Genomic DNA, 14,853 nt, shown 5'->3' with positions numbered 1-14,853 from the left:
GCGAGCGAGCACAGGCAGACAGAGCGGCAGGCAGAGGCAGAGGGAGAAGCAGGCTCCCCACAGAACAAGGAGCCCGATGTGGGACTCGATCCCAGGACTCTGGGATCATGACCTGAGCCGAAGGCAGCAGCCCAACCAACTGAGCCACCCAGGCATCCCTCAATAGTGTAATTTTTAAATTCTACTCGGAATCAAAAGATTTTGGCTTCCTTAGGTCTATGTCGTAGAGTTCTTCAAGAGGTCTGTTAACCATCCCATAGCCCTCATCTTGGCCACCTTAAGACCCTGACTGCACTTTGATTTTGATCTCCTTATTTCTTTATAGAACTGTGCTTTTCAGTATAATAGTCATTAACTACATGTGGCTATTTAAATTGAAATTAAAAACTCTGTTCCTCAGTTTTATTAGATATATTTTATGTGCTCAATAGTCACATGTGGCTAGTGTCCTTATTGGAAAGTACAGAGGGGATTTCTATCATCACAAAGTTCTACCGGAGAGCCCTGTTCTAAACCATAATTCTAGGGTATGCTGTTTTCTAGATTCAAAAGAAAAATGTAAAATTTATTAATGAAAAGCTGAATATCTTAATATCTAGCATTTAGGTAATGGCTAATTAAAGCATATCCTTGTCAAAGATAATTGTGGTCATTGAAAAGAATGGTTAAAAATAAAAATGGTGGCTTTACCAAAATATGAAAAGTAAGTTAAGATGTATTAAACTAAAAAACAAATTGTATATTCATTACAACCATAAAATGTATGTGGATAAATAAGAGACGTTATGACATTATTTGAGTAGGGAGATAGAATCTAGGATCAAAGGATACAGGGACTTGGACAGTCAAGAGCAAGTGGAAATGGGAGAAGTAGGATTGGGAAAACGGCATTTCTTCCATGTGGTGAGTTCTGGCAATGCCTTCAAGGACAATAAAAAGCCATGTTTCAGGGAAATCAAGAAATTGTACACTTAAGGAAGATGTAGAAAGATACAAGTCTACATACTGGATCTACCCAGGAAATCTAAAGTGAATTATTTGATCATCTAGTTAGTACCAGGAAACTAACAGGCTTTTTAATATACTCTCATTCAATTCTAATTATAACCCTTTAGTATAATAAAATTCTAGTTTGAGCTAATTTAGTATCAAACAACTATGGACCTTTCTCCTAACCTCAGCCTTTTATTCCAACTACCATTAAACTCCCATCACCTACCCTTCCCTCTTTTAAGGGGGAGGAGTATCGATTTTTATTTCTCTCAAAGGATAATCCTACAACATGTGATCTAGGTTCTATTTTCCTTCCTGTCTCCTGGATATGATTCATTTTTGTGCCACTGATTGTTTCCTCTACACCTCCTCCGTCTAAAGACAGGTTTGAATCTCTAAAGATGAGCCCTTCAATCTTGCCGTTTATTTAAGCTTCTCTTCATTGCCATGCTTCAGACCCTCAATTGGTAAACAGAACAAGAATAACTTTTTGAATACCTACTGTGTGCCAAATCATTTAGCTTTAGTGTTTCTCATTTTCACAGCACACTTGGGAGGTTATCATCCCTGTTATATAGGTGATGAAACTGAAGAATGACCTGCCCAAGGATACAAAGCTAGCATGAACTAACAGGTGAAATTCACTCAATCAAGTCTGGTCCCATATTGCTCTTAGTCACAAAAAGTGCTACTTTATATATTAAAAGATTATGTTCCTATTATGAACCAATAGCATTTCTTCCATTTTACAAATAGGGGTCCAGGAATTTAATTTATTTAAGGTTATGAAGCCATGTAGAAAAAATGGGATTAATATGCAGATTGGCTTGATCCCTAAACCTAGGCACTGTCTGCCATTTCATGCTGCACTATGGATCCTGCATTCAAAACTCTAGCTAGGGGCACCTGGGTGGCTCAGTCAGTTAAGCATTTGCTTTCGGCTCAGGTCATGATCTCAGGGTCCTGGGATTGAGCCCTGCATTGGGCTCCCAGCTCAGCAGGAGCCTGTTTCTCCCACTCCCTCTGCCCCTCCCCTGCTTATGTTCTGCCTCTCAGATAAATAAAGTATTAGAAGAACAAAGAAACAAAACAACCACCTCTGAGCTAGCAAAGGTGACCAATGACTTGTCAAATCTCGTGGCCCCATTTAAATTTTACTATATACTCAGCTTGTCTATGATTTAACACTGCTGATTGAACCTCACTCTTAAAAGGATTCACTTGATTTCCACAATACTGTTTTTGTGGCTCTACCTCTTCAAGCCCTTTTATCATCTCTCTGATCTTTCTTACAACTCTTCTGCACATCCCTAACCTAGGTGTTACACCTCTTGTGTCCTTTTTTCCTTCATACTTATGAAATGATTGCCTTTCCTTTTCAGAATATGATTTTACTAGTCTCATATGGTTTGGCTTTCTCCCTTTTCCCTCCAGTAGCACTCATCACTTCCTGCTCTTGAGTTCTAAGCTCCTTGACTGACTTAAACTTGGACCCTGGAGTCCAGTGATAATATAATCATAAGCAGGTGAATAAGGGACGCTACCGCAGTAGGCTGGTTTCATGAGAACTTTGGAATGTAGGACTTTCTTCATGGAGACTGGTTTTTTAGTCAAATCCATGGTGGAGTGAGACGCTTTAGTCTTTTCTTGGCAATTATCTTTACTTAAGTAAAACCTAGTTACTGTGTTAGAGAATGCTGTTACCATATTAGGAGACTTATTTCATGCATGGAGACCATTCACTATTCCTAATGGAAGCTGATTCTTTGAGCAGTTATTTGAAATGAAGGGGATACTGCAAGAGCACATTTTAGTAGATGAGACCACATTGTTTCTGTAGTGGAAACAATGTTATTTGGAAATTTATTAAAAACCGAAGTGACCCATGTTTTCAGTTGAAATGGAAATTCAATTCAACAAACAAGATTTTAGCATCATGGCTGTGAGCCTAGGAAAAATGTATTTTGCTTAACTCACTGAATGAAATTCAGAAACACATAAAAGGCAACAAGTTAAGGGAGGTGCTAAGATTCTAATCTTGAAGGGTGCAGAAGCAGTCTTGTTACTGGTCTTTCTACTTCTGCTCTATAAAGTTGGCTGCACCAGATTAAAGGATCTAGCTTACCTATCCTGTTGAATGCAAAGGTCTGCTGCCTTGAAGGCATTCAGTAATTGTTTATTGAATTGAGGTAATAATGGCTTTGTCTGAGGATAGTCTTATTAATAGTAGCATAAGACATAAGTTGTTAGAGTAATTGTCAATTACTCATTTTTGTAGGCCATCAACCCTTCTCAGCCAGCTTTTTCTTGCAAGATTTCAAGGTCTTTTTAAATTCATGAATATTTGAAAGTTAGATTTTTGAAGCCTAAAGCAAATGAAACTCTATCACTTCCTGATTAACTTTGAAACAGTCCTGCATTTCTGCAAATAGCAGAAGTTATTTTTAGGGCTGAAATAATTATCTCACTTTCCCAGGCATGTAGCTTCAGCTGTTTTGATTGTGGGCAGGTCAGGAATGTCCAAAATTCATACATGGCCTCATGGTGACTCTCTGCATAAACAAACATGGTATTTCAAGAGGGACCGCTGTATTAAAAAAGAAACTACATGCAATAAAAAATACTGGATTGTATTTCCAACATTTTGAAATACAATACAAAAAAATCTTTTTGGTAAGAAACATTCCATAGAAACTTTTGGGCCTAAAATAGTTTAAAAATTAGGACAAATTAAAATTACGTGGCCTGGTCTAATTTTAAATGACATCAAGTAATGCACAAAAGCTTACAACAGATAAGGAGGGATGTTGACAGGTATGTTAAATTTTAGGGTTTAAAGCTACCAAAGCTAGCATGTCTATGCAAATTCTATAGAAAATTATTTTTAAAACTGAAAGACAAAGTACAGGAACCCCGGTTAAGGCAGTTAAGACTGGATTTCTTTGGGAGGGGGAGGAATATATAGTAGAGAGAGGATTGTTAGGGAAACTGGAAGGAATAATGGAGAGGTCTAACAACCATATAATTTTCTAGGATTTGTCTCATTTACCCTTCCTTAGAAGATGCAACTAACAAAAGCCTATTTTGGTAAATAAGTTTTAAACAAGTAAGTTTTTTATCATAAAGTTTAATTTGGTTCAGAAAAAATTGAGTGAATAACTTTCTCTGAAAAAATATACTGACTCTGTGTAGACTGCAGTTATTTTGGGAGGGGGCTGGTAAGTTAAATTGCCCTTTTTCTATTCTGAAAATCATAAAAAATCCCATTTCCAGTCTGATTATAGAGATGCATGTGCCCAAAATGGCTGAGAATAAATACAACAAGAAAGGCAAAAGCTGCAAAGCTCAGGGCATGCAACAGACTCTAAGAGAAAGTCTCAGAAATACCCAAAGTGGCAACAAGGAACGTTTGGCTGGAATCTGAAGTTCTTTTCAGTCATCTTTGTCTTTTGCTCCATGTTTAAGGATGCGTGTGAACTCAATATAATTGAAATTTCCCTTTTTGTCGATAGGCGCTTCTCTGTACAGCTCATCCACCTCCTCGTCTGTAAACCGATCTCCCATGGTTGTCAGCAGCTCTCTCAGGTAATCTTCCTGGATGGTGCCTAAAGAAGAAAGAACTGGGGGTCAGAATACATACTACTCCAAGGATTACAAGGAACATCTACACTTGAGCAAGTGTATAGTTCGTGTTAAGAACTACAAACATGCAAATATAGGAAATATGGGCTCTTCACATGCTTAAGCCAGCCTCAGCAGACAGCTGCCTAGCTCTATGATCCTGCTCTGCTCTATCAACTTCTGTCCCCAATCTTCGTAATAGGGCCTAAACCTACACCTAAACAACAATAAAGTACAATATTGAGGAATCTAAGCCTCAGGGTTCCTTAAAGTAGCATGAATGTTTACAGTTAGTCTTTTTTTTTTTCTCTTTTCTTAAAGTAAGCTCTATGGCCAATGTGGGGCACCCCTGGCCACACTTATTCTGTAAGCAAGTAACACTGAATACCATTATCATAAACATCAATAAAGTGCTTCAGTAGAAAGAATACTGAGTCTTGAGGTCCAGTTTTTTGTATTCAAGATTTTATTTTTAAGTAATCTCTACATCCCGGGTGGGCTCTAACTTACACCCTGAGATGAAGAGTCAAATGCTTTACTGACTGAGCCAGCCAGTTTTAACAGATAGTTTTAACAAGGTATGTTACTTCAGGCATTTCACTTTATCTCTGACTGTAGGTTGTTGGTTTTTTTTTAATATGTACAAAGAGATTTTTAATGTTTTTTTCTTTTTTACAAATCTAAATTAAACTTTATAACAAATACGGCCTGGCCTGAGTGTGTAAAAACATCTGAGTATATATCTGAGCATTAACTGTCACAGACACTGGGCTAGGATTTGGGGAGGTGGAATGCTGAGTCAAAAGATGTGCTTTTTACTCTGGATTTGTAATATCAAGATTCTCATAAGATTGGATTATACATCTAAATCACCTAGGGAGCTTAAAAAAAAAAAAGTCCAGATGTCACTCTTGATTTATTATCTGGCATTGATTTTTTTTTTTTTTTAAAGATTTTATTTTTAAGTAATCTCTATACCCATGGGGCTCAAACTCATGAACCAGAGATCAAGAGTTGCACACTTTTCCAGCCAGGCACCCCACGGCATTGATATTTTTAAAAGGCTTCCCAGGTAATTCCCATCATGATGGAAAACCGCTAATGTACTAACACAAAGTTGACAAATGACCAAGCACAGAGATTTTTGAAATCCGTAACGTAAAAAGAAAAATCTGGTAATATTCTTGTATGTGAAATTAAGCTAAAACATTGACAATATATTCCTATAAAATGAGTTTTAAGTAGAAGGTCCATTCGCAAAAGAAACTCTAAACTTACAGGGTTTTTGCTAATTCCATTCTACATTTAAAAATGTTTCGCAAATGTTAGACTTCTAGTTTGTAGAAATAAATCCTCATCTCCAACCATGTCATTCAACCATCACATAAACCTATCGTCAACTATGTGTGAGGAGGTGTGGTAGGTGCTAAAAGGGGTTACAAAGATGGGAACCTAACACTGTTGAAGACACAGAGCCATTGCTCTGAGTGTGGGGAGACTGTGATGATTGGGATTAAGTACACAACTAAAATAGAAGGTCAGGAAGAGAGATAATAAAATACTTCAGATGTGAAACGAAAGGAGAGGCTTCAAGTTTTCTTGGGACCAGGAGAAAACAGTATAAAAACATAAGTAAGACTCTATAAAGAATGTGATCACTGAGATGAGTTTGAATAGGTTAAGACATTTTACTCTTTTATGGCTTGATTCCCTTCCATTAAAAAAGTAGCAACTGCTCACAGTCAAAAACTCAATCAATACAGAAGTGCCTTTAGGAGGAAAAAAAGTAAGTTTCCTCTGCCTTTCCCTCCCCACACCCAATCCTTTCCAGGTGTAACTGTTAAGAATTTGAGTTTTAAGAGGGAAGAGAAGGTGGTATGAGGAAGGCACAGAAGAAGCAACGGTGGAGAGAAGTTAGGACAACAATGCATAGAAGAGCTTGGAAGTTGCGAAGATGATAGAATAGTCAAGGATGGTATACCTGAATAGGCCTGATGAGGCCATACTGTGTGGAGACCATGCTTCCAACAGCAGACTGCACTTGGACTATTTCAGATAGTTCAAGTAGGGGCGCCTGGGTGACTCGGTTAAGAGTCCACCTCTTGATTCTGGCTCAGGTCATGATCTCGGGGTCATGGGATCGGGTCCCACATCCAGCTCCGCACTAGGCATGAAGCCTGCTTGAGATTTTCTCTCTCCCTCTCCCTTTGCCTTCCCCACCACCCTTCTTTTTCCCTCTCCCTCTCTAAAATAAAATAAGCTAAAATAAAATAGTTCAAGTGATATGTAACCAAAGGGTGTGCCTCCCTTCTCAAAAAACATGGAATGTGAGTCACTCCTTTATGTGTCCCTTATATGCACTTCTGCAAAAGGATCAAGCATTTATGTAGTTAACTTTTGTGTTTTGTTTTGTTTTGTTTTGTTTTTAAAGATTTTATTTACTTATTTGACAGACAGAGACCACAGTAGGCAGAGAGGCAGGGAGAGAGAGAGGAGGAGGAAGCAGGTTCCCTGCTTAGCAGAGAGCCCGATGCGGGGCTCGATCCCAGGACCCTGAGATAATGACCTGAGCCGAAGGCAGAGGCTTTAACCCACTGAGCCACCCAGGCGCCCCTAACTTTTGGGGCTTTTTAAGAGTTAATTCTATGCCAGCAGTACGATAAGCACTTCATATATAAATTATCTCACTTCTTCATTTCATCCATACAAGAACCCTATGAGGTAGGTAATATTACTGCCCATTTTGTAGTTACAAAAACAGAGGCTTAGAGTTAAGTAACTTGCCCCAAATCACATAGCTATCGTACAGAACAAGCATATGAAACCAGGGAGCCTGATTCTAGAGCAAAAAGTTTAGATAACTAGATGTAAACAATCTGAGGGCTGAGAGGTACCTGATAAACAAATATAGGACTGTACTGGAGTCATGGCCTATAGCAATTCAAACTTTGTCCAAGATTGCTCTGGTGAAAGTTATTCATTCAACACAATTACAGAGAGACTAACCCTTGTGGAGTTATTCTAGTAAAAGGGTAACATAAGTTTCCTAGAGAAATTCCAAATACACCTATTAAATTGTAAATTAAATATTTAGGGGTAGAGGCAGTAAAATGAGTGATTAACATGTCACAGGAAAAGCCTATCCCTAAAACAGGTATGATATAAACCTGAGGGTATTATGTCATCATAGTTCAAGTTATTATATGTTTTAGTTACCACAACCAAAAATTAAATCACTTGGTAATTAAAGGTTACCTCAGACTTACCAGTTGCTTCTTCATCAAAGCAAGCGAAAGCATTTCTGATGACATCTTCCGGATCTGTGCCATTTAACTTTTCACCAAACATAGTGAGAAACATGGTAAAATTTATGGGCCCAGGAGCCTCATTCATCATGGCATCCAGATACTCATCAGTTGGATTTTTTCCTAAATAAAAAGGAGGGTCATAATTTTAATTACAGCACAAAATACACCAAGTATTCAACGTACTGAACATTTTGACATGAGAGATTATCATTTATACACTTTGCTGTTTGTATTCACAATAGTAAAACTTTGGGGAAAAGTCTTCTCAAATGAATAAGGCCTGTATTAAGAGTCTAGAGATTGTATGCTATTCCACTGGGATGTTAGGAGGAATAATACTATTGCTCTCATAATATCAGTGTTTACAACACACACATATAATACACTGGCCCCCAGCTCAATCCTGAGGCCTGGCCAGAAATTTGCAGGTGGTCCAAGGACCACACTTTGGGGAACACTGTTCCAGACTTTCAATCTTGGTAAACTACAACATTATTAGATTGGTTTCACAGGCATTATAGAAATTCTATTTAGTCTTTAATATTAAAACTGATCATTACCTAAGGAGGCAAGCATATCATGCAAATCTTCCTTGTCAATGAAACCATCTCTGTTCTGATCAATCATGTTGAAGGCCTCTTTGAATTCCTGAATCTGTGACTGATCAAACATGGCAAATACGTTGGATGTTGCGCGCTGGGGGCGCTTCTTGGTGGTCTTGGTCTTTGCCCTTTTGCTCGACATGGTGGCGTTTAAATCCTAATTAGGAAGGGAAATGCAAAAAGAAAAAAAAAAAGGTTAACAGAAAGTAAACTCAGTAAAACTTCCTGACATGTCTGAGCTACTTAGAGATGTACCTAAGAACTACTCAGCAGAATAGTACTACTTAGCAAAAAAATCTCACTCAACTAATCAATACTATTACTTACAAAACCAAACTAAAAAGAGAAAAACCAGACTCATGTTTTCAGTTTGCTCATCCTTAGTAGTCATGACATCTAATCAACAGCCCGTCACTAACTTCGAATTCCAGACTAAAACCAACATAAATTCAAAGCTCAGAGCCTATGAACAAGATTGTATGTCTCCCATACTGCTGAATAGCTAAAGTACTGGTAACCAAATCTACTGGTTTAATAACAACAGAGAAAACAAGAAACAAAATAAAGGTACCCTGGGGAAACAGAACTGGTTCTATACTTCAGTGTTATGGCAGTATGAGGGAATACTAATTCATCTTCAGCAAGTCTATCCTGCAGCCCTAGCCTAAACTAGGTGTCCCACTCTAAGATGGACAGAAAAGTATGAAGGAAGACTAACTGATGGAATAGGTCTTCATCTTTTTTTTTTTTTTAAAGATTTTATTTATTTATTTGTCAGAGAGAGAGGGAGAGAGAGCAAGCACAGGCAGACAGAATGGCAGGCAGAGGCAGAGGGAGAAGCAGGCTCCCTGATGAGCAAGGAGCCCGATGTGGGACTCGATCCCAGGACGCTGGGATCATGACCTGAGCCGAAGGCAGCTGCTTAACCAACTGAGCCACCCAGGTGTCCCAGGTCTTCATCTCTTAATCTCCACTGTCAAATAGCATTCGTCCACTTGCAACTAACAATTTTAACTGTACCCTCCCTTCTGGAATCCAAGTAGTTTTAAAAACGTATTTGTTGAAGAGCTAACTGAAAAGTATAAAAAACTATGAATTCACCTATAATTTATTTCCACTCTATCCAAACCAATTTCTTGCACAGAGCCAAGCTAAATCACTTGAGGTGACTACATTCTCTAGACAAAAATCATAGCACAACAGTTTTTAAAGCTATTTAGTTCTTTTAAAGAAGTTTTAGAAAGCATTTTAAGAGCTATGGAAACGAACTTTGTTCTCCAATCCAAATTTATCCCCGTAAAATTTAAGTTAAAAAAAAAAAAAAGCCTAATAATACCTAAAATTGAAAAGGCAATTTTCCTTTCAACACTCAATCTTTAAAAGACTATAAAAATTCGCTTGGAGTGAAAAGCCACATAGCTATCAGATAACAAAATTTTACCGTACCATCCTTCAGAGCTGGGGTGGCGATGGTAGTCTGCAAAACCTCTATCAGCAAGACTAGGCCACTGTATTGAGTTATATTCTTCCAAGCAGGCCTAAAATAGGCACTCCTGATTTCACTCTCTGACCAGGATAACAATTTTAAAGCTTACGTTCTGAAAACAACATTTAGCTATGATGTAGCAAAACACTATGCCCTTGCTCTAAAAATAAATCTGTGGACTGCAAAGAATGAAGTACTACCTAGATCTCAGCACTGCAAAGTGACCTCAGAATACAATGGTTCCTATGAGCTTAAAGTTATTTCTTACATTCTTTTTTGATTATACCACATCACCCAGACTAAATTCAATTATAGAAATAATTAGAAAAGCTCTGCTTCAGAGTTTTTTTTTAAAGCTAAATCTGTTCTCAGATTTTAGTAGGAAATTCCACAAAGGAGAGTCACAAATTCCAGGCCGTCCAACAGAGCACTTGGTAATATACTGGAATGTGGTTGTTGGTAAGATATACCCTACCCAACACAGAAGTTATGATATACACTCCTCCCCAATTAACAAGGTTTCTTTAATCACAATTTGGGAGGCTGCCTGTCATAATTTATCTGCACCATTCTCGAATGCTTATTATTCTGCAACACCTTTTGGGGGTAGTAAATACCATTATTATCTAAACTACATAGGGCTGTAATTTTTCCCTCTATTCTAAATGTACTTGCAAAAACTACAAAGAATTACAGTGCATATTATTCCTCCATCTCTTAACTGTACTCAAGGACTTGGGCGAGTGGCTGAGACCCAATGAGTGACACAGATTTACCAGTCCACCTTTTTAGTATTTTAGGCATGCCATGTCTTTGCAAACCAAAGCATGTCTTTAAAAATAGTCTGTTTTGACAACACTGTCTTCCCTTCATGAGGCAGGAATGCCAGTTATTTTAAGAACAAAGAAACTGATGAGAATTATAGGTCAAATGGTTGGCAGATTTTTTTAAACTATAAAACCTCGTAATAGTAAATCTGGTGGGCATCCTCTAGGTACCTTTTAAAAACACTTAGTTTGCACTATAAAGTTATATATATTTATTTTAATTTTAAAGTATTTCCCATTAGTCTTTCTTTTATTTATTTTTTTCTTTTTTAAAGATTTTATTTATTTACTTGACAGACAGAGATCACAAGTAGGCAGAGAGGCAGCAGAGAGAGAGGAAGGGAAACAGGCTCCCTGTGGAGCAAAGGGCCCCAGGACCCTGGGATCATGACCCGAGCTGAAAGGAGGGGCTTAACCCTCTGAGCCACCCAGGCGCCCCCAATAGTCTTTCTTTTAATTACACATTACTTAAATCTGTATTTCATTGTAAAATAGTTTGTAAAAATTATAACGTTTTTTGGGTTTTTTTTAGTCAGCACTGACAGTGTCTCACAAAGAACTTTTCTTTAGCTCAATCAATACTTAATCATCAGTCTTTAATATGATCATTTAATTACATCAGTGTACATCAAGTATCAATAGTGTTAAATACTACTTAAGAATTAAGAATTAAGAAATGTAAGGAAGTGTCCTATCTTCAAGAAGCTTGAAATCTAGTTGGGGAAATTAAATGATTGGTTAAACTTATGATATGAATCACAGTTTTCATTCCTGAAACAGGACTCTTAAGTTAAAATAATGTGTGACAATAATGAAAAATAAAGGTGGTAAATGATCATCAAATACTGTAAGCTGAGAAAGATCTTTTTTCTAAAAGATTGAGGAAGTGGGGAAAGACCTTGAAAAACCGTGTACCATTAAGGAGCTGCAAGACATCCTTAGAATTAAGAGATTCAGATAATAGTTTTAATTCTAACAAATTAAGGGAGTTAATTCTACTAAAACTGGTAGTATAATATTAGGCAAGTTACTACCTGGGCCTTTTTTTTTTCCCCAAGGAGACTGTGTTCTTGTATATTAGTTTATCTTCCACAGAAACCAGGAGCCTTCCAGCAATAGGCAGTTCAGCTTCACAGTAAGTTGCTCTAAAGGGAAGTGTGGGGTTTTTTCCCCTACCAAACTAAAAGTATGGGTGGAAGAGTGCCTGGGTGGCTAAGCTAGTTAAGCATCTGTCTTCGGCTCAGGTCATGATCCCGGGTCCTGGGACTGAGTCCCACGTAGGGTTCCCTGCTCAGTAGGGAGCCTGCTTTTCCCTCTCCCTCTGTGCCTCTCCCCATACCCCTCATGTACACGCATGTACTCTCTTTCTTGCTCACTTGCTCTATCTCGAATAAATAAAATCTTAAAAAAAATATATATGGGTGGAATAAACACTGACGTAGAGGGACCCAAATAAGTGACAGTGCTATAATCCCAAAGAGCAGATCACTTATGATATTATCACTGTCTTCCCTTCGGTATGATACTAGTTCGTTATCCACTTTTACTTTCCTCAAACGAGTGAGACTAACCCTCCTCATGTAACCTCATGTAACCCTCCTCATAAGCCTTCAGCAAATGCACAAGTCCCACAGAAGTTTAGAAAGTTAAGGTAAGAAATATTGAAAATACTTCATGCATCAATGTAAGTATTCTTTATATAGGACGGGAAGATGTAGGCATCTGAGATTTTCAAATTAAGAGTATTCTCATTCTAAGTAAGAGCCTGAAGTCTATTTTTGAAGCACTTAATGAAAGATCTCTGGCGTGAAGACATATTTGTTGTATGAAACTTTAAAGCAGGGAAACTTTCAGTACAGGTGTCTATGAAATATGAAAGGATTTCAGATGCACAAGAAAGTGAATGAAACAGTCAGTGGTGGTCAAGAAGATTCAGTTTACAGATTTACAGGAGTATAATCTTGTTTTATTTATTTTTCTTTAAGATTTTATTTATTTGACAGAGAGATCACAAGTAGGCAGAGGGGCAGGCAGAGAGAGGGGGAAGCAGGCTCCTCGCTAAGCAGAGAGCCCAATGTGGGGCTTGATCCCAGGACCCTGAGATAGTGACCTGAACCCAAGGCAGAGGCTTAACTCACTGGGCCACCCAGGTGCCCCTAACCTTGTTTTAAATCAGGAGAGGTAAGTGTCGGAACAATGTATTTGTGTGTGTGTGTGTGTGTGTGTGTGTGTGTGTGTGTGTTAGTTTGATCAAATAGGAAGAGACTCAATTCAGGGTTATGACAAAAGGAGGAATAAAAATCACATAAGGAAGATGTTACAATAGATTAAGTGGTAGAAGAGGCTTTTCCGACACATCAAGGGCAACCGGAAGATTTTTCAGCCTCTCTACATACTATGGTTTCATTTATAAATTGGTATTGATCCATACTAATATTAAGATTACTCTAGTTATAATCCTAGAATGTAACATTTATGAAGTGCTATTAAATGTAAAATAATCTAGAGTTTTTTTTCCTACAGAACAGACACTCAAAACTGATCGTATTCTAGGAAAATATACATTCTTCAAGGAAAAACGCCCATCTTAGAAAACACTTCCTAGTGGTGCACCTGGGTGGCTCAGTCAATTAAGTGTCTGACTCTTGATTTCAGCTCAGGTCTCAATCTCAGGGTTTTGAGTTCAAGCCCTGGAGGGGTTCCACACTGGGCCTGGAGCCTACTTAAAGAAAAAGAAAACAAAACAAACAAAAACACTTCCTACCGTGATAGCATGTAGTATCCAGACCAAATCTCCTGTTTCATTTAATCAATGTACTTTATCCTCAAGCTAAGGATGTGATTTTTTGGAGCCAACCGCAGTTTTAAAAAAACACATTTTCAGGCTGGTGCTTCCTTTCCAAATGAACCAAGTTTTCACTTCCTACGCAAACTTCCGGTTGAAGGTAGGATTAGATCTCAGACTGCCACACCCAAAGTTCTTAGCGTTTGACAATGGCAATTAAGTTTTCAGGGTTCACTTGCCAGTAAAGCCTCACTCTTGAAAATGGAAAGCTTTTCTGGTTAAGTTTTACCAAAAGCCTTCCAAAACATAAAACAAACAGTAGGCATTTTAAGAAATACTCTCTCCTTTCGTCTTCAGATATAAAACATTTTGCATTTAACTTAAAATCTCAACTGAATCCTTATTTCTGTTCCCAAGTTCTGTTTAGAAATAAATTCTTTCATATACCTACTCAACTACTGTAAAAGGAAATATTTCGGTAAACTGACATAACCCAAAGTCTCCATCCAAAAGGAATTTGGTGTTGCATTTTGGAGTTTTCTCAAGCTGCAAACTATACCCCTAACCCCTTTGTAAAATATCACTTAAGAAAAGTTCTAATCATAGAAGTGGATGCTGAGCTGAGGAAATTGCTAATTTGAGTTGGTTATTCCTACTAAACGTAGCTACACAGCTGCAACAACAGCTGCAGCGTGGGGAACAATGGGCTTCGGATTTTGCGCAAACTCTCTTGAATCGGGCAAGTTTACGTTAGAAACTAAACTTAGTGCTGGAGTCAGCGCCGCAGGACTCGGGTTTCGCAGGCCCGGCTGTTGCTGGAGATCGCGGCGCCAGCGAGCTAAGTCACACTTGCCGAGCTCCAAGTTTGGGCAAAGGGACAAAGTTCGCGCCTCGGTATTTCCGGGCGTGACTTCGATCCCGGAGCTCGCCGATGAGCCCGGAACCAGGGAACCCGCCAGTACACCTGCCCAGGTGCGCTCCTGGCGCTGGCGGCCCGCCGCCAAGCCGCTGCCCACCCAGCCGCCCCGCGAAAATGGGTCCCCGGGATGGGCCTCACGCGCCGGATCGCGAGCACCACTCACCCTGCACAGCCGCGAGAATCCGAGCACTTGGGTAACCCCCTCGCTGCCCTGGCTGCTGCTATCAACTCTTCTACCCCCAGACTCCCTAAAACCAATACTTCCGGCCTCCGCTCAGCAAACCGGAAGGGAGCCCAGTCACCATTGTCGGC

General features: G+C 38.8%; 1 protein-coding gene across 2 annotated transcripts; it reads right to left on the bottom strand.

Annotated features, from left to right (window-relative positions):
- Window positions 1-4,100: 4,100 nt before the first annotated feature.
- LOC125081684 (myosin regulatory light polypeptide 9) lies at window positions 4,101-14,849 on the bottom strand. 2 transcript variants are annotated; one of them, XM_047696353.1, is made up of 4 exons: window positions 14,705-14,849; window positions 8,483-8,681; window positions 7,881-8,042; window positions 4,101-4,598 (listed from the first exon to the last, which is right to left on the bottom strand). In XM_047696353.1, the coding sequence occupies exons 2-4, from the start codon at window positions 8,664-8,666 to the stop codon at window positions 4,426-4,428; spliced, it is 519 nt and encodes a 172-aa protein (XP_047552309.1). In that variant the 5' UTR covers window positions 8,667-8,681; window positions 14,705-14,849; the 3' UTR covers window positions 4,101-4,425. The 2 variants fall into 2 exon arrangements, with proteins under 2 accessions (XP_047552309.1, XP_047552308.1); XM_047696352.1 differs by lacking the exon at window positions 14,705-14,849 and adding an exon at window positions 9,971-10,122.
- Window positions 14,850-14,853: the final 4 nt, after the last annotated feature.

Source organism: Lutra lutra, chromosome 12 (genome assembly GCF_902655055.1).
Source record: "Lutra lutra chromosome 12, mLutLut1.2, whole genome shotgun sequence".
Lineage (NCBI taxonomy): Eukaryota > Metazoa > Chordata > Mammalia > Carnivora > Mustelidae > Lutra > Lutra lutra.
Note: the sequence above shows the minus strand (reverse complement) of the source record. Positions and strands in the feature narration are given on the sequence as shown.

What these genes read in the sequence shown, in the direction of transcription:
- LOC125081684 (XM_047696352.1), bottom strand. An exon ending in TGATATGCTTGCCTCCTTAG is followed by an intron (nt 8,043 to 8,482) that starts GTAATGATCAGT and finishes CTTTTTATTTAG; the next exon opens with GAAAAAATCCAACTGATGAG. An exon ending in CTTTGATGAAGAAGCAACTG is followed by an intron (nt 4,599 to 7,880) that starts GTAAGTCTGAGG and finishes TTTCTTCTTTAG; the next exon opens with GCACCATCCAGGAAGATTAC.